At 40.5% G+C, this 14,509-nt stretch overlaps 1 protein-coding gene across 2 annotated transcripts in view; it reads right to left on the reverse strand.

Moving 5' to 3' along the window:
* Window positions 1–838: 838 nt before the first annotated feature.
* Window positions 839–14,509, reverse strand: part of STX7 (syntaxin 7) — a 51,242-nt gene continuing 37,571 nt past the window's right edge. For both annotated transcript variants that reach the window (XM_074948448.1, XM_074948449.1), the window contains exons 5-10: window positions 13,880–14,017; window positions 10,671–10,723; window positions 8,424–8,514; window positions 6,521–6,593; window positions 4,558–4,640; window positions 839–2,303 (exon numbers count right to left, since the gene is read on the reverse strand). In XM_074948448.1, the coding sequence (XP_074804549.1) occupies window positions 2,211–2,303; window positions 4,558–4,640; window positions 6,521–6,593; window positions 8,424–8,514; window positions 10,671–10,723; window positions 13,880–14,017 (531 nt within the window). In that variant the 3' untranslated portion in view covers window positions 839–2,210. The remainder of the gene's footprint in view (window positions 2,304–4,557; window positions 4,641–6,520; window positions 6,594–8,423; window positions 8,515–10,670; window positions 10,724–13,879; window positions 14,018–14,509) is intronic.

Raw genomic sequence — 14,509 nt, forward strand, 5'->3', positions numbered from 1 at the left:
GCACAGGTGTAACTGATGGCAGTATGTGCCTGCAGAATTTTCAATACCAGGGAGTGGTGGGTGAAGGGGTGAGTCACAAGATGGAGGGGAAAGAAGAAAGCTATTCTCAGATCCTAAATTTGTATTTACAGTTCTGACATTTAGGGAATCACAAGTATTTTTGTTGGTTTTACTTGCTGTATCCAAGTAAATGTGTAACAACCCCACAGTGACATTGTTAGAGAGTCACTTTTAGGTCACCATACTCAATTCTAACCAAGATTGAGAATGGACAAAGAAATTGGCCCACATTTTTTTAGAAAAGCTTTTATAAAAAATTCTAAAACCAACAGACCATGTTCCTGCAATTAAAGAGATTCCAATCGCCACGCCCTCACAACCAAAAAAAAAAAAAAGCCACAGATTTTAAATAAAAGAACATACCCCTGCAGTGTTCGAAACTCAAATACCTCAGCACTAAGAACTGGAAATTAAAGCGTATTTCTTCCAAAATTTAACACACATCTATAGGTGCCCCTCCTGTAATTCTGGGCTCCTATCCTATATATTAAAAATTACAAAGAACTGGTAATAAAGATATCCTCCTGAACAGCCAGCCTTCAGAAAGACATTAATTTCCATTATCCAAGGCTGGGTCTTGACCCTGCAATCTGAACTCATACACATGGATTCCCATTTACGTCAACAGGCCCACACACAGATGTAAAGTCCTTGTGTGGATCAGATTGCATATTTGCATCTTACAATTTGAGTGTGTCCCCTTTACATGAGTTTTAATCACTTGGTAAGTGATGTGTGCTGGTACAGAAAAACCATTCTGAAAAACCTTCACTTTAAAAACAAACATCTTTATTTTGGATTCATGGTTACAATTTTAAGTCCACAGATACTTACAGTTAAATGGTTCTCAATTAGTAAATCTCATCTTGTCATGTAAACAGTGCATTCTCTATCAAACTGCTGTACAAGAACTTTATAAAATACAGATTAAGTGACATTTTAATCTGCACAATATTCTTGATTAGTGCACTATCATATCAATTAGAAAGGCAAATAGATCACCTTTCTAATTATGGATCAGTACAAAATGGCACAAAAAGGAAAAACATTGGAAAGCTGTAAGCCAAGCTTCTGAGCAAGTTGAGTCAGTTCAGCTGATTGGCATTTGGAAATAGAGATCTTAATCAGTCATGAACACCAAATTTAAATATAATCCTTCTCTCTGATTGTGTAAGAAACAAATACATTTTTTACAAACTGGGGTCTGTACTGTTCAAAGTATTTGTACCACAACAGCAGGTTCAGATCACTGGAGTTCAAGTGCAATTAGGAAACTACAAATTTTCTACTGTTCCCAATATCATACTTAAGAGTCCACAACTAAAATTAGACCCAGATGTTCAGTCAAACATGTTCCATTGTGCATAATCATTTTCAACACTTATTTTACGCATGAAAGTACGAGATTTGTATACATAAATTAGGTGCACGAATACCGACTAAAAATATGGCCCAAAGTCTCATTTCTAAATTTAAGAGCTTAATCAAAAAGCCTATATTAATAATTTATTGCCATCCATTCTACCTATAAAATAGGCTTTGCCTGGCACACAGATACCTACTGCCAGATAAAGACAAATGAAATCTATGAAAGATTTCCTAGTCAAACAGAAACTGAACACCTAATCCAAAGGCTTCAATAGTGAAGGATAGCTTTCTTACATCGTGATCTTTTATGTTATAATCTTGAATAATGCATAGGAGACAGCGAGTAGGAAGACCTATTCACCAGCTTAAAAATAATTTGTGACCATAAGTGTGTTGTCCCAATGAGAATAAGTTCAGGAAAGTCTGTTTTCATTTGGCAACACTTAGAAATATCAAAGCAGATTATGCCTCACTTTATCAAAAATTCTGATTAGCCCAAAATATTTAGAGGTGTTTATTTATTAAATTTACCATGAAAACTAAGTTTATAAAGCCGACTGATTGGCTATACTGGCAAGACAGCATTCTCAAATCCAAGAATGAAAGGAAGTTACACCAACTAGTGGTACAAACAGTCATTTTTCAGGTTTTTTTTTTTTTTTTTTTTTTAAAAGCAACAGTGATAAAGTACAGAACCATCATTTACTGAACAGCTTCAGAAGCAGACAAAAATGATTGTAGGAGTTTTCTTGCAGAATTTAAATAATGCTCTTTCCACAGTTTTATCTCGTAGATGCCCATATGATGAGTCCAAGAACCACTGCTCCAATGACAAGCACAAGAATGATGATGCACATTTTCTTTCGGGACTTGCGCTGTGAATACAAAAATATAATTGTTGTGCAGCGTTAAGAACTACTTAGCAACTGCTTCTGTGGTTCTGCTATTTACACAATCTAAATGAGCAGTGTACTTAAAAAGAAAGGACAATGAAGACAGTGAATGGTTAACAGGCAGAAGTCGTTCAGGAAACAAATAAAAATTATAACTTGACTCAGATTTCAAGGGTATTTGGAATTCACATTGGAAAAATTCATTACATTTCTTGTGAGATGCCAGGGAGAATGTATATATAGATTTTTTGTCAGTAAGGGGTGGAGGGGGAGGGACAGTGGAAAGAGTAGACTGGGACAGAGGCAGAGAGTATGGGTGGAGATAGGGGCTGTGAGCTGGTTGGGTGCAGGAGCCTGGGACAAGGAACCAAGGTGTGTTTTGGGAGGTGGGGAATTAGGACGAGGAGCCCAGGGAGGAAGACAGACTGGGACTGGAACCTGGACAAAGAAGCGGGGAGGGGAAAACTGGGATGAAGAACCAGGAGGTAGGTATCTCCTCCAAGTTCTAGTCTTCCACCCCTCCCCTCAGTAAAAAGTCAGTGTTCTCCCTGACACGCAGCCAGCTCCCAGACCCCCACCGCCAGTAACACACTTTCACTCAGTCTCCCAAGCTAACTCCCAGTCTCCTTGCCCAACCATTCTCTCCCATCTCCAGCTTCCAGTCTACTTACTGAGCCAGCCCGAGTTTCTCCCCCTGCACCCTTCCAATCGCAGTCTTGTTGGACTCCTTGTCCCAATCTACTCCTTTCCCATATGGCAATCTGGTTCCCTCCTCCCTCACTCCCTGCAGATGAATCTGATGGCTTCCTCCTCCATGCTGCCTGGGTAGCAGCAGGGAAGTCATTGTGAATGCAGGAGAGACAGGCTCTACATTCCAGGGCCTGAGTCCCAGAATAGCTGGGATCAGCCATTACAGGGAAGGTCTGGCTTCACCCTCACAGCCCTGAACTGGAGGAAGCATACTCCGTTGCTCTGTGGGGATGGCACATATGCAATATGCTCAGCACTAGGAGCTGCGAGAGGTTTGAGCATGCTCAGTGAGGACTGAATAATTATATTTTAGCTGCTAGATATCAAGTAAGTCTTTACTGAGTATGTATGAACTCTGTTTTTTTCCAAAGGCTTATAACTTGGCCAAATTTGGATGGATTTTCACAGGGATGTCAAAAGGCCCATCCTGACACAAAGGCCATTCCTCAGCCAAATTTCAAGTCCCTCTCCAAAATCCATGGGATGCTAAAACTTTTCAAATAAAAAGGTCACCAGAATTTTTTAGCGTGGACAAAAGTTGTGAATGTTCCGCTAGCCTCGTTCTTTGAAACAGATGAATCATTTAAGATACATTTTCCATTCCAGCGTCTGCCTGGCTGAAGTGTTCTGGAAAACTTCAGCCAAAATGATTAAAGTGTGGAAACTTATAAGCAACTGAAAACAGGGTCTTATAACGGGAACTGTTGGGCAATCTTAATAAGTGGTGCTACCAGCCCTGCCTATATTTTAGAAAAAAGCTGGCCACCTTATTTTGTCCCTTACAAGCCAGCAGACAAATACAGATTTAATAAAATTTTCCCCATTGATCTGTTTGCCTGGCTATAACTGCAACATGTGTAAGACTTTAAAATGAGAAGGCCAACTTGAGCAGAGAAGTGTTCAAGGAAAAGAATGTATTACTAATAAGATTATCTTTAACACAGGCCAAAATTTAAGGATCTCTAAACAGACTTAAAAAAAAAAAAGAAGCCTTTTACAGGTTTCTAAAACTTTTCTCTTTCATTTTATTTTTAAAGTCCGTGAACACTGCAAAAACTGGAAAGCAAAGTCTTCTATGTGCAGAAGAGATTTATGCAGCCTGACCAGCAGCAGCACAAAACCTCCCTACACTGCCCTACCAATGAACCCCGATCCTGACTTACGGAAATTACCAAGTAAAGGATAGGTTCATTCTCCAAGCACATTCAATCCTTCCCTCACTGTACTGGAAAGGAGAAGGTCAGTTATGATGGTTTTTTAGACTTTCAGAGGGCACTGACTTTTTGTTACTATCAGCCTGGGCTGAATTTGGAACAGTCACCCAGAGATCCTATCCTATGCCAGTCTTGGGCCTTTGAGTAAGTCTCCAAACCGTTAAAACAATTAACGAGGAAGAACTAATTTTTATTATAGAAGTTGTGGTTTAAGACAAACAACTGAAAGGGACAATTATTGATAGATGACTGGCAGTTTGCACAGATATTACCTGGTAGTCTGCTGCTCTTGACAGCTGCTGGTTTCCCTGCTGGACATGTACCTCAGCATTTTCTACATTGGCTTCTATGCTGTCTTTTAAAAAGAAAGAAAAAGTCAAATTTTCAATTAAAGCCTGATGCAGTAAAAGCCTCATGTGTTTGCCACCTGTTACTAATTCAATTACAGCTGCTGCAGTTCCGATCTTCCATATTCCCAGAGCAGACATTTACTCTCACAAAATTAAATCCCAACAAGCCTACCCCTAGAATTTCTATGTACAATTGCATCAGGTAAAGTACTTACTGCAAGACAAAACCACCACCCTCTGAATGATTAATGGCTAAAAAATCAACAACATGGTATAAACAGGACCTATAGGTAGTAGTTTACCATCACCTCATGGTATTTATTTTCATTTTAATCTCCTGAATAAAAAGTTAATAAGTTTGTATCCCTAAATAAATCAATCCCTAAAAAGCATTACAACTAACTTTGATAAACACAGTAAATAAAACACTCAAATACACATAGAGCAAAGTGCAAGAACAATCACTTTTGACTTGCATTTACCTTCACTAACACACAAACTTTATCCTACTGCATTACGGAACTTTCCTCATTTGTCATTTTTCCTGTGTGTACTGTAACAATGACCAGGCTAACTTCTGAAGCGCCCAGAGTATTTCAAGGTTGACTTCAGATGTAAGAACTTCCAAGTTCAGGTATTCTAGAAGCGGAGGGTTGGCTTGGGATGTGGACCAATAAGGATAGTTTCTCAGAAAGCTGGTGTTTGAGAACTGAAGAGTGCCTACAGCTCAGAGAAAGGTGTAGATATGAGAAGAAAGTGGTGACAGATGAAATGAGTGACCCAGAACTTCTTAAGAATACCACTTGGTATGAAATCCAATTGATGGAAGTTTTGTTTGAAAGATTTGGTGGATCAGTAATTATTGAGAAGGTTTTGTGGTCGTGCACGCATCTGTGCGCACACCCCATAGCCAGTCTGTGAATATTGCTTAGAAGAGTGTTATTTAGTTGTACTCTGACAAAATGGTGTGCATTTAAATTTGCATTTACTGAACTAACTAAGGGCTTACTCAAGGTAAATTTACTGGCATTATCAAACCAACATAATGACAACAGTGTAACTCCCTGTGTGGATGATCTTTTTTTGGAACAACAGTGTCTGTTGTGGGTTTAGCTTAGGGCAGGTCTACGCTACGGGGTTCAGTCGACCTAAGTTACGCGACTCCAGCTACATGAATAATGTAACCAGAGTCAATGTAATTTACGTCGACCTTTTGTGATGTCTCCACCATGCTGGGTTGATGAAAGAGTTTCTCCTGTCAACTTACCTTATGCTTCTTGTTCTGGTGGAGTATTGGAGAGCAATCAGCAGTCTATTTAGCAGATCTTCACTAGACCTGCTAAATCAACCCCCGGTGGATCAATCACCACACCCAGTAAGTGGAGACAAACCCTTAATTTGCTTTGCCCAACATAAAGAACCAAGGAAATAAACGTTGCTTTTTTTCCCCCTGAAGTTTCTTTATACTTTGCATTTTTTCCCCATTTTAGGTTGGTCATTCACTCAGAAATGGGGAGAAAGACATTTCACAAAAATAAGTGCAATTAAAACCTCACAAAAATTGGAAGCAAAACTCAAAACAAAGGAGTAGGACCTGAAACTACAGTTAAAGCCATTTTTCCAAGTGTACTGGATTTCCTGACTACTTTAAACAGATCACCCAACAATCTCTGCCAATATAGAACTCAAAAAAAGCTGCATCAAAAACATCAAATTTCATTTTGCTAGTTTCGGGAAAATCATGATTTTGTGGTTTAAAAATAAGATCCAAGCATTATTCATCATGATGAATAATTACATAAACCAGTGGGAAATTATCCTCTTTTCTCCCCCAATTTCTAAATTTCATGTAAATTTTCTAAAATATTTTATGATCTGTGCTTACCTATCACATCACCCTGTTCATGAATCATCATTCCTAAATCTTTAAATATTTCATTGATGTCCATAATATCTGCCTGCAAGAGAAATTTAAAAAAAAAAAACAAACAAACAAACAATTAGCAAATACCATGGGACACTCCTGTAGTTGGCTAAGCATTGCGCATTATTTCAGACAAGGCAGCTACGGTTTCCTGCGCCAAGAAGCTAATATAAATTCTTTTTCAAGCTCAAGTTTTAATTTGGATTAAAAGAATACTATCATGTTCATCTAAATACGCAAAATCAGTTGCACTGTGCATCCTATTAGTGCAAGAGGCCAATTTCTAAGGTCTTGTCGACACAGAAACTTGCAATGGCTTAACTAAAAGTGTTCTTAAACTAGCTTAGGGCTTGTCTATGCAGAGAATTAATGCGCAGCAAGTTGGGGTGGAAATCTAGTGCTTACTCTCTGCATAAACATGACCTTAGTTAAACTAGTGCAAAATTCAACGTAAACACACTTCTGTCAGTTTAAGTCTAGCTTATGTCAATATGCCTTAAATAATTTCTTTAGTGACTTAAACCAAACGGAAATAAGTCTTCCCATAAGGTTTTCCAGCAATTTAACTTTGTCTGTTAACTCAAACTTGTACAACTCTTATTGACCAGCCCTTAGTTACCAAAAATAGTTTAATCCAGTAGAGGGCAGTAACACATACACAATATTAACTATTACAATGTGGTTATGATAAAGTGACATGTCACCTTGTTGTTTTGCTTACATTTCCTATTTATCTAATTACCCATATCTCTTTGGTTTTTCACAAAAATAAGTTCTTAAACAATCAGTATTGCAAAGCCTATGAAGAAAAAGAGGACTGGATTTTATTTGTCTCATGCGTCACCAAAATTGCCTGTTTAAGGTCAAATTCCAGACTCTTAATTGTTGGTGGAGTTTGTTGGAGCTCAATATAATATCAGTCAGTCTGGAATCCATCATTCATTTCCACTGGTGTTTTAAAAGGGAGTTACTTTTTCAAAACCCACAACAGCCACAATGCCATTAATCCTTAAACTATATTTCCATTTCTGAGTCATTTAATATATTCATTAGTACTTATTTTGATTTAAAATATTGGAATTTCCCCTGCCTCTCCCATCCAAGTTTTTTGTTTTGCTATTGGTAGATGAATGCACAGACAGATGGATTGTCCTCAAGCATTTCTGTTCAGTCCCAGAAAAATTCAGTCATTACTGGAGTCAATATTTCCTGTGCCAAACTATTGGTACTTTATATGCATATATAGTATAAATAGGAGTTAAACATATTAAATGTAATAAAAATGGGTATCCTGCATTTCCAGACAATGATATTAAAGGCAATGGATACCAGGAAGAACTGAAAAATACCTACACCTGGAAAATTCTGTAGAGGGGACATTTTGCATCTTATTTAAAATTTGCCTTTGAAAAAAGATGGACTTAATGGAGGAACAAGCCATGGACAAGAACGAATGGCAATACTGGGCTACACTGCATGTCTGTAAAGATGCTTTAGGATGAGGAGAAGTCTTTGGGGGAAAAACAAAACAAAAACAAAAAAACACCACCCCATAGTTCTAGAGATATCTTCATGAAAACCCAAGTTCTATCTTATTGGTAGACATATGGGTGACTACTTATTCCTCAAGTGAAGTCAAGAGAGCTTAGTAGACCATGGCACTGCTTAATAGAACAGCGAAAAGTTGTTTTTGCGTAGGGAATTCCGTGTGCCGTTCTTTACTTACTGCGTAAAAGCAATTTCTGCATTAAAAAAATAATTTTCTAATTTTTAATGATGGATTCCTCCCAATAACGTTAATACCTGCTACATTAGGAAGTATTCTCAAGTTTGTTCTAATGCTGCACATAGCAGCGCTGCTTACCTCAAGCTGCCTGATGGAGGACTCTCTCTCCTCAATAAGACGGAGATCACCTTCTGTAATGTCTTCATCTTGCACTTGTGCTTGAGGTTGACTGTACAAAACCACAAAACAACCCCCAAAAAACCCCCGAAGAATATTCAGACCGGCTGAACTGCTCTTATACACAAAGTTGAAATACACTTCATGTTAAAAAGATTGAAGTACAGAGAATACACATTAAATTCACTATTAACGAGACATGATGTTTTTACCTTTGCAAAATCTAAGTACAGTTGATGTGAAAGGCCTGAATCCTCAGGCCCTCAATAAAGAAAGTTATACAAGCAAGCTATTAAACAGCTTTGACATATGAAACTCCTTAGAACAGGGGTGGGCATTTGTGGCCCAAGGTATAAAAACTGTATGGTGGGCCATGAATGCTCATGAAATCGGAGACTGGGGTACAGGAGGGGGTAAGGGCTCTGGCTGGGGGTGCAGGCTCTGAGATGGGGCCAGAAATGAGAAGTTCAGGGTGTGGGAGCGGGCTTTGGGCTGGGGGATGAGGGGTTTGAGGTGCAGGAGGGTGCTCTGAGCTGGGACTGAGGGGTGCGGGGGGGGAATCAGGGCTGGGGCACAGAGGTGCAGGGGGTGGCTCAGGAGTGGAGGCAGTGCTTATCTCAAGCACCTCACAGAAGCAGCAGCATGCCCCCCTATGGCTCCTATGCAGAGGTGCTGCCCCTGCAGCTCCCATTGGCTGCGGTTCCTGGGAAATGGGAGCTGCGGGGGGCAGGGGCAGGGGCAGCGTGCAGAGAGCCCCCTGGCTGCCCCTACACATAGGAGCTGGAGTGGGGAGATGCCGCGTGGCTCCTGGAAGCAGCGGTAAGCCGCCGAACCCGCTCCCCGGCTGGAGCGGGGCAAGCCCCTGATCCTGCTCCCCAGCTGGAGCTTGAGGGCCGGATTAAAAGGCCTGACAGGCTGGATGTGGCCCGTGGGCCACAGTTTGCCCACCATTGCCTTAAAACCTAGTGTTTTGGCTCAGCATTTTCTAACTAAGCATGCAGATATTAAACGCATCTTTTGCTTTGGATTCTGAAAGGAGTGTCATTTGGAGGCTGTACTCCATTTTGCCTTTCCTTGTTAGTGGAGTCTGATTTAGAAGCCACTTCAAGAAAATGCAGGTATTAATCCATAAAACTGAATAGTTAAACATCTTGATCCAAGTTTTAGAGGCCCAGCTGTCCTAATCTGGAAGGATAAAAGACAAAAGGCTGAACTGTTTTTATGTTGTCCTCTATAGGCATAGTTGGATGAAAGCTCCTTATCACATCTCCTTTCTTCAGAAGATCCTCACAAACTAGAGGAAGCACATTCCATTTTAATGTTTGTTAATTCATACAAATTTTAAAAAGGCTTTTGAAAATTTTTCTTATGCTTGTACATTTTTACTTAAGGTTATTAAACATTCATATGTCCACCCACTAGCCTGTTCCTCCCCCTTATCTTGCAGTTGGTGGTTTAGTCTCTGAAAATAATCAGGAACGCAGCAGGGTTAGCTAAATCTAACCTGAATGACTCAAACACGTAAAATCCTTAGCTCTGAGTCCATTACACATGGAGATAAAGATTCATTTGATGGCAGCAACTCTGGTGTGGTTTTTTTTCTTTTTTTTTTTTGGGGGGGGGGAGGGGAAGGGGTTAGGAGGAAGGAGAGTTTGGTACAATGCCTATCACAATTAGGCCCTTATCTTTGTTGAAGCTTCTGGGCTCTATTGTAATAGAACTGTATTACATTTTTCAGCAACTAATTTTAGTTTTCTATTTCCTTCTGCAGGGAGAGGGAGAGATCAAATTCCATTGTTTCAGTTAACAAACAGAACACATTAAAAGCCAGAAGACCCAGAAACTGAGTCTGACAGTGTTAAAGCAATAACTTTAAAAAAAAAATTAAAAAATAGAAAAAAGAATAAAGAAGATATTATTGAAATTGATATTTTCAGTTCTAATTTCAACTTCTGTAGAATACTAGCAGCTTGTGATCATTAGCTTTTAGAGGGGTACAAAAAAAAACAAAACAAAAGAAACATAGCATGCCTTAACAAATAGGTTATTTAAATGCACTGGATAAGTGATCTTAATGTTGTTTCACCACACAAGTTCTCTTAAAACCGGGGACTACAGTACACAGTGTATCTCAAGTAAGTCCCCATTATTGGAGTTAACCAATCAATTTACAAGACAAGTTATAAGGTTTATGCACAGCCATCCTACCTGTCCCAAGAGACAAGTGTTCCTTCTTTGTAACCATCTTCTGAAGGACCAGCCTGTAGGAAAAGCAAAAATTACCATTTTATTTGAGTGATAGGCACATAGTGAAGTGTTTGTCGACATTCCCATAATGAAACAAGATTAAAGGGGCTTTAACTTCGGTTAGCTCTAAAACAAAATGCCACTTATGTTCTCAGCGTGGGGCTAGTGTGTGCGCGCAAGAGAGAAAATTGAGCTTGGTAGCAGCCTGCAATATATTTTATGCCAATACACAGTGCTGTTGTATTAATGGAGTCAAAGGTCAGGATTGAGCCTATACTACAAAAAAATAAAATAAAATAAATAAATAAATAAAAATAAAAATCAGAGCATAATTTTGCATTCCCAAATGTCAAAAGTTTAGTTTTCTAAAATTAACTAAAGTTCAATTTAAAGACGGACATAAGTAAAGACACTATCATAGAATATCAGGGTTGGAAGGGACCTCAGGAGGTCATCTAGTCCAACCCCCTGCTCAAAGCAGGACCAATCCCCGATTAAATCATCCCAGCCAGGGCTTTGTCAAGCCTGACCTTACAAACTTCTAAGGAAGGAGATTCTACCACCTCCCTAGGTAACCCATTCCAGTGTTTCACCACCCTCCTAGTGAAAAAGTTTTTCCTAATATCCAATCTAAACCTCCCCCACTGCAACTTGAGACCATTACTCCTTGTCCTGTCATCTTCTACCACTGAGAATAGTCTAGAACCATCCTCTTTGAAACCACCTCTCAGGTAGTTGAAAGCAGCTATCAAATCCCCCCTCATTCTTCTCTTCTGCAGACTAAACAATCCCAGTTCCCTCAGCCTCTCCTCATAAGTCATGTGTTCCAGACCCCTAATCATTTTTGTTGCCCTTCGCTGGACTCTCTCCAATTTATCCACATCCTTCTTGTAGTGTGGGGCCCAAAAAACTGGACACAGTACTCCAGATGAGGCCTCACCAATGTCGAATAGAGGGGAACGATCACGTCCCTCGATCTGCTCGCTATGCCCCTACTTATACATCCCAAAATGCCATTGGCCTTCTTGGCAACAAGGGCACACTGCTGACTCATATCCAGCTTCTCGTCCACTGTAACCCCTAGGTCCTTTTCCGCAGAACTGCTGCCTAGCCATTCGGTCCCTAGTCTGTAGCTGTGCATTGGGTTCTTCCGTCCTAAGTGCAGGACTCTGCATTTATCCTTATTGAACCTCATCAGGTTTCTTTTGGCCCAATCCTCCAATTTGTCCAGGTCCCTCTGTATCCTATCTCTGCCCTCCAACGTATCTACCACTCCTCCCAGTTTAGTATCATCCGCAAATTTGCTAAGAGTGCAATCCACACCATCCTCCAGATCATTTATGAAGATATTGAACAAAACCGGCCCCAGGACCGACCCCTGGGGCACTCCACTTGATACCGGCTGCCAACTAGACATGGAGCCATTGATCACTACCCGTTGAGCCCAACAATCTAGCCAACTTTCTACCCACCTTATAGTACATTCATCCAGCCCGTACTACTTTAACTTGCTGACAAGAATACTGTGGGAGACAGTGTCAAAAGCTTTGCTAAAGTCAAGAAACAATACATCCACTGCTTTCCCTTTATCCACAGAATCAGTAATCTCATCATAGAAGGCGATTAGATTAGTCAGGCATGACCTTCCCTTGGTGAATCCATGCTGACTGTTCCTGATCACTTGACTCTCGTCTAAGTGCTTCAGGATTGATTCCTTGAGGACCTGCTCCATGATTTTTCCGGGGACTGAGGTGAGGCTGACCGGCCTGTAGTTCCCAAGATCCTCCTCCTTCCCTTTTTTTAAAGATTGGCACTACATTAGCCTTTTTCCAGTCATCCGGGACTTCCCCCGTTCGCCACGAGTTTTCAAAGATAATGGCCAATGGCTCTGCAATCACAGCCGCCAATTCCTTTAGCACTCTCGGATGCAACTTGTCCGGCCCCATGGACTTGTGCACGTCCAGCTTTTCTAAATAGTCCCTAACCACCTCTTCCTCCACAGAGGGCTGGCCATCTACTCCCCATGTTGCGATGCCCAGCGCAACAGTCTGGGAGCTGTCCTTGTTAGTGAAGACAGAGGCAAAAAAAGCATTGAGCACATTAGCTTTATCCACATCCTCTGTCACTAGGTTGCCTCCCTCATTCAGTAAGGGGCCCACGCTTTCCTTGGCTTTCTTCTTGTTGCCAACATACCTGAAGAAACCCTTCTTGTTACTCTTGACATCTCTTGCTAGCTGCAGCTCCAGGTGCGATTTGGCCCTCCTGATTTCATTCCTACATGCCCGAGCAATATTTTTATACTCTTCCCTGGTCATATGTCCAACCTTCCACTTCTTGTAAGCTTCTTTTTTATGTTTAAGATCCGCTAGGATTTCACCATTAAGCCAAGCTGGTCGCCTGCCATATTTACTATTCTTTTGACTCATCAGGATGGTTTGTCCCTGTAACCTCAACAGGGATTCCTTGAAATACAGCCAGCTCTCCTGGACTCCTTTCCCCTTCATGTTAGTCCCCCAGGGGATCTTACCCATCTGCTCCCTGAGGGAGTCAAAGTCTGCTTTCCTGAAGTCCAGGGTCCGTATCCTGCTGCTTACCTTTCTTCCCTGTGTCAGGATCCTGAACTCGACCATCTCATGGTCACTGCCTCCCAGATTCCCATCCACTCTAAATGAAAGCTACTACTTTACTCAATGTTTCCTGCTCCATAGCCCATTACAGCCTCAATCCTGCAAAGGGGTCTAGCAGATGGATCCTTATATCCAAAAAGAATCCCTATTGCTTTAGGGGACACTACAGACATACAAAGATCTACCTATATGATTCCCACAGCAAGATCAGGGAATATGCACTATGCAGAGCACCTATGAACACCTTTGTAAAACCATACGTAGGCACAAGGACAAAGTAAATCTTTTAAATCAGGAATTATTATGAAGCTATATTTTCCTTAATCAAACCATTAAACTGAAATGCAAGTTTTAAATTTAATATCTTGTGTTCAGAGGCAAAGTAAAAAAAACCCCACCACACAACTATGCAGGCATTGTGTGCACATTCTACATCTCCTGCAATACTGACAATTCCTGTAAGAATGCTGCTCTCAAGCTAATAAAGAGGCAGGTTTTATGTAAATAATGTTTGAGTATAATAATATATTTCTGGATACTTACAGATACCCTAGAGCTGGCTCTTACTCTGGCTACAAGATCTTTTTCTTTCTCAGCAGCTTGCCTTTGGACCCTCTGGAAGTTGGCTAGTGCAGTACTGAACTCCCCCACAAGACGATCTTTCTGTATTTTTCTTTGACGCTATTGGAGGAAATAGACAGATTTTTACAACAACATAAAACAAGCTGGCTCTTGTTCAAGGCTTTACAAATAAGTTATTTCAAGGGTCCCCCCCGCCGCCTTCTTCCTGTTAGTATGGGCCTCACACTTTAAATAGAGGGTATCATGGGCATGTTCCCTCCCATTTGAGACTGTATGGACTACCTCCCATTTGGGTTCACATAACAACCCTATCACTATTACAGCAGTTGTGAAAAAGTAGTATTAGGAATGCAATGTATTTTCAACTGTCTTATTGGTATTTAACAGCTGGAATTAAGGAGGATCCAGCATCAGATATCCAGACAGCTTTCAGTAAACCACTAGTGAGAACTTCTGTCTTATTTATTAACTATTAAGTAGGTGCACTGTACAATTGCTGAATATTTTGATATTGTAAAATTTAAACTGTGTAAACAACAGCCCAGAGCATCAGTGGGAGGAGGGGAAACTCACTGATTTATTTATAAGACA

This window comes from Natator depressus, chromosome 3 (genome assembly GCF_965152275.1).
Source record: "Natator depressus isolate rNatDep1 chromosome 3, rNatDep2.hap1, whole genome shotgun sequence".
NCBI classification, from domain to species: Eukaryota; Metazoa; Chordata; order Testudines; family Cheloniidae; genus Natator; species Natator depressus.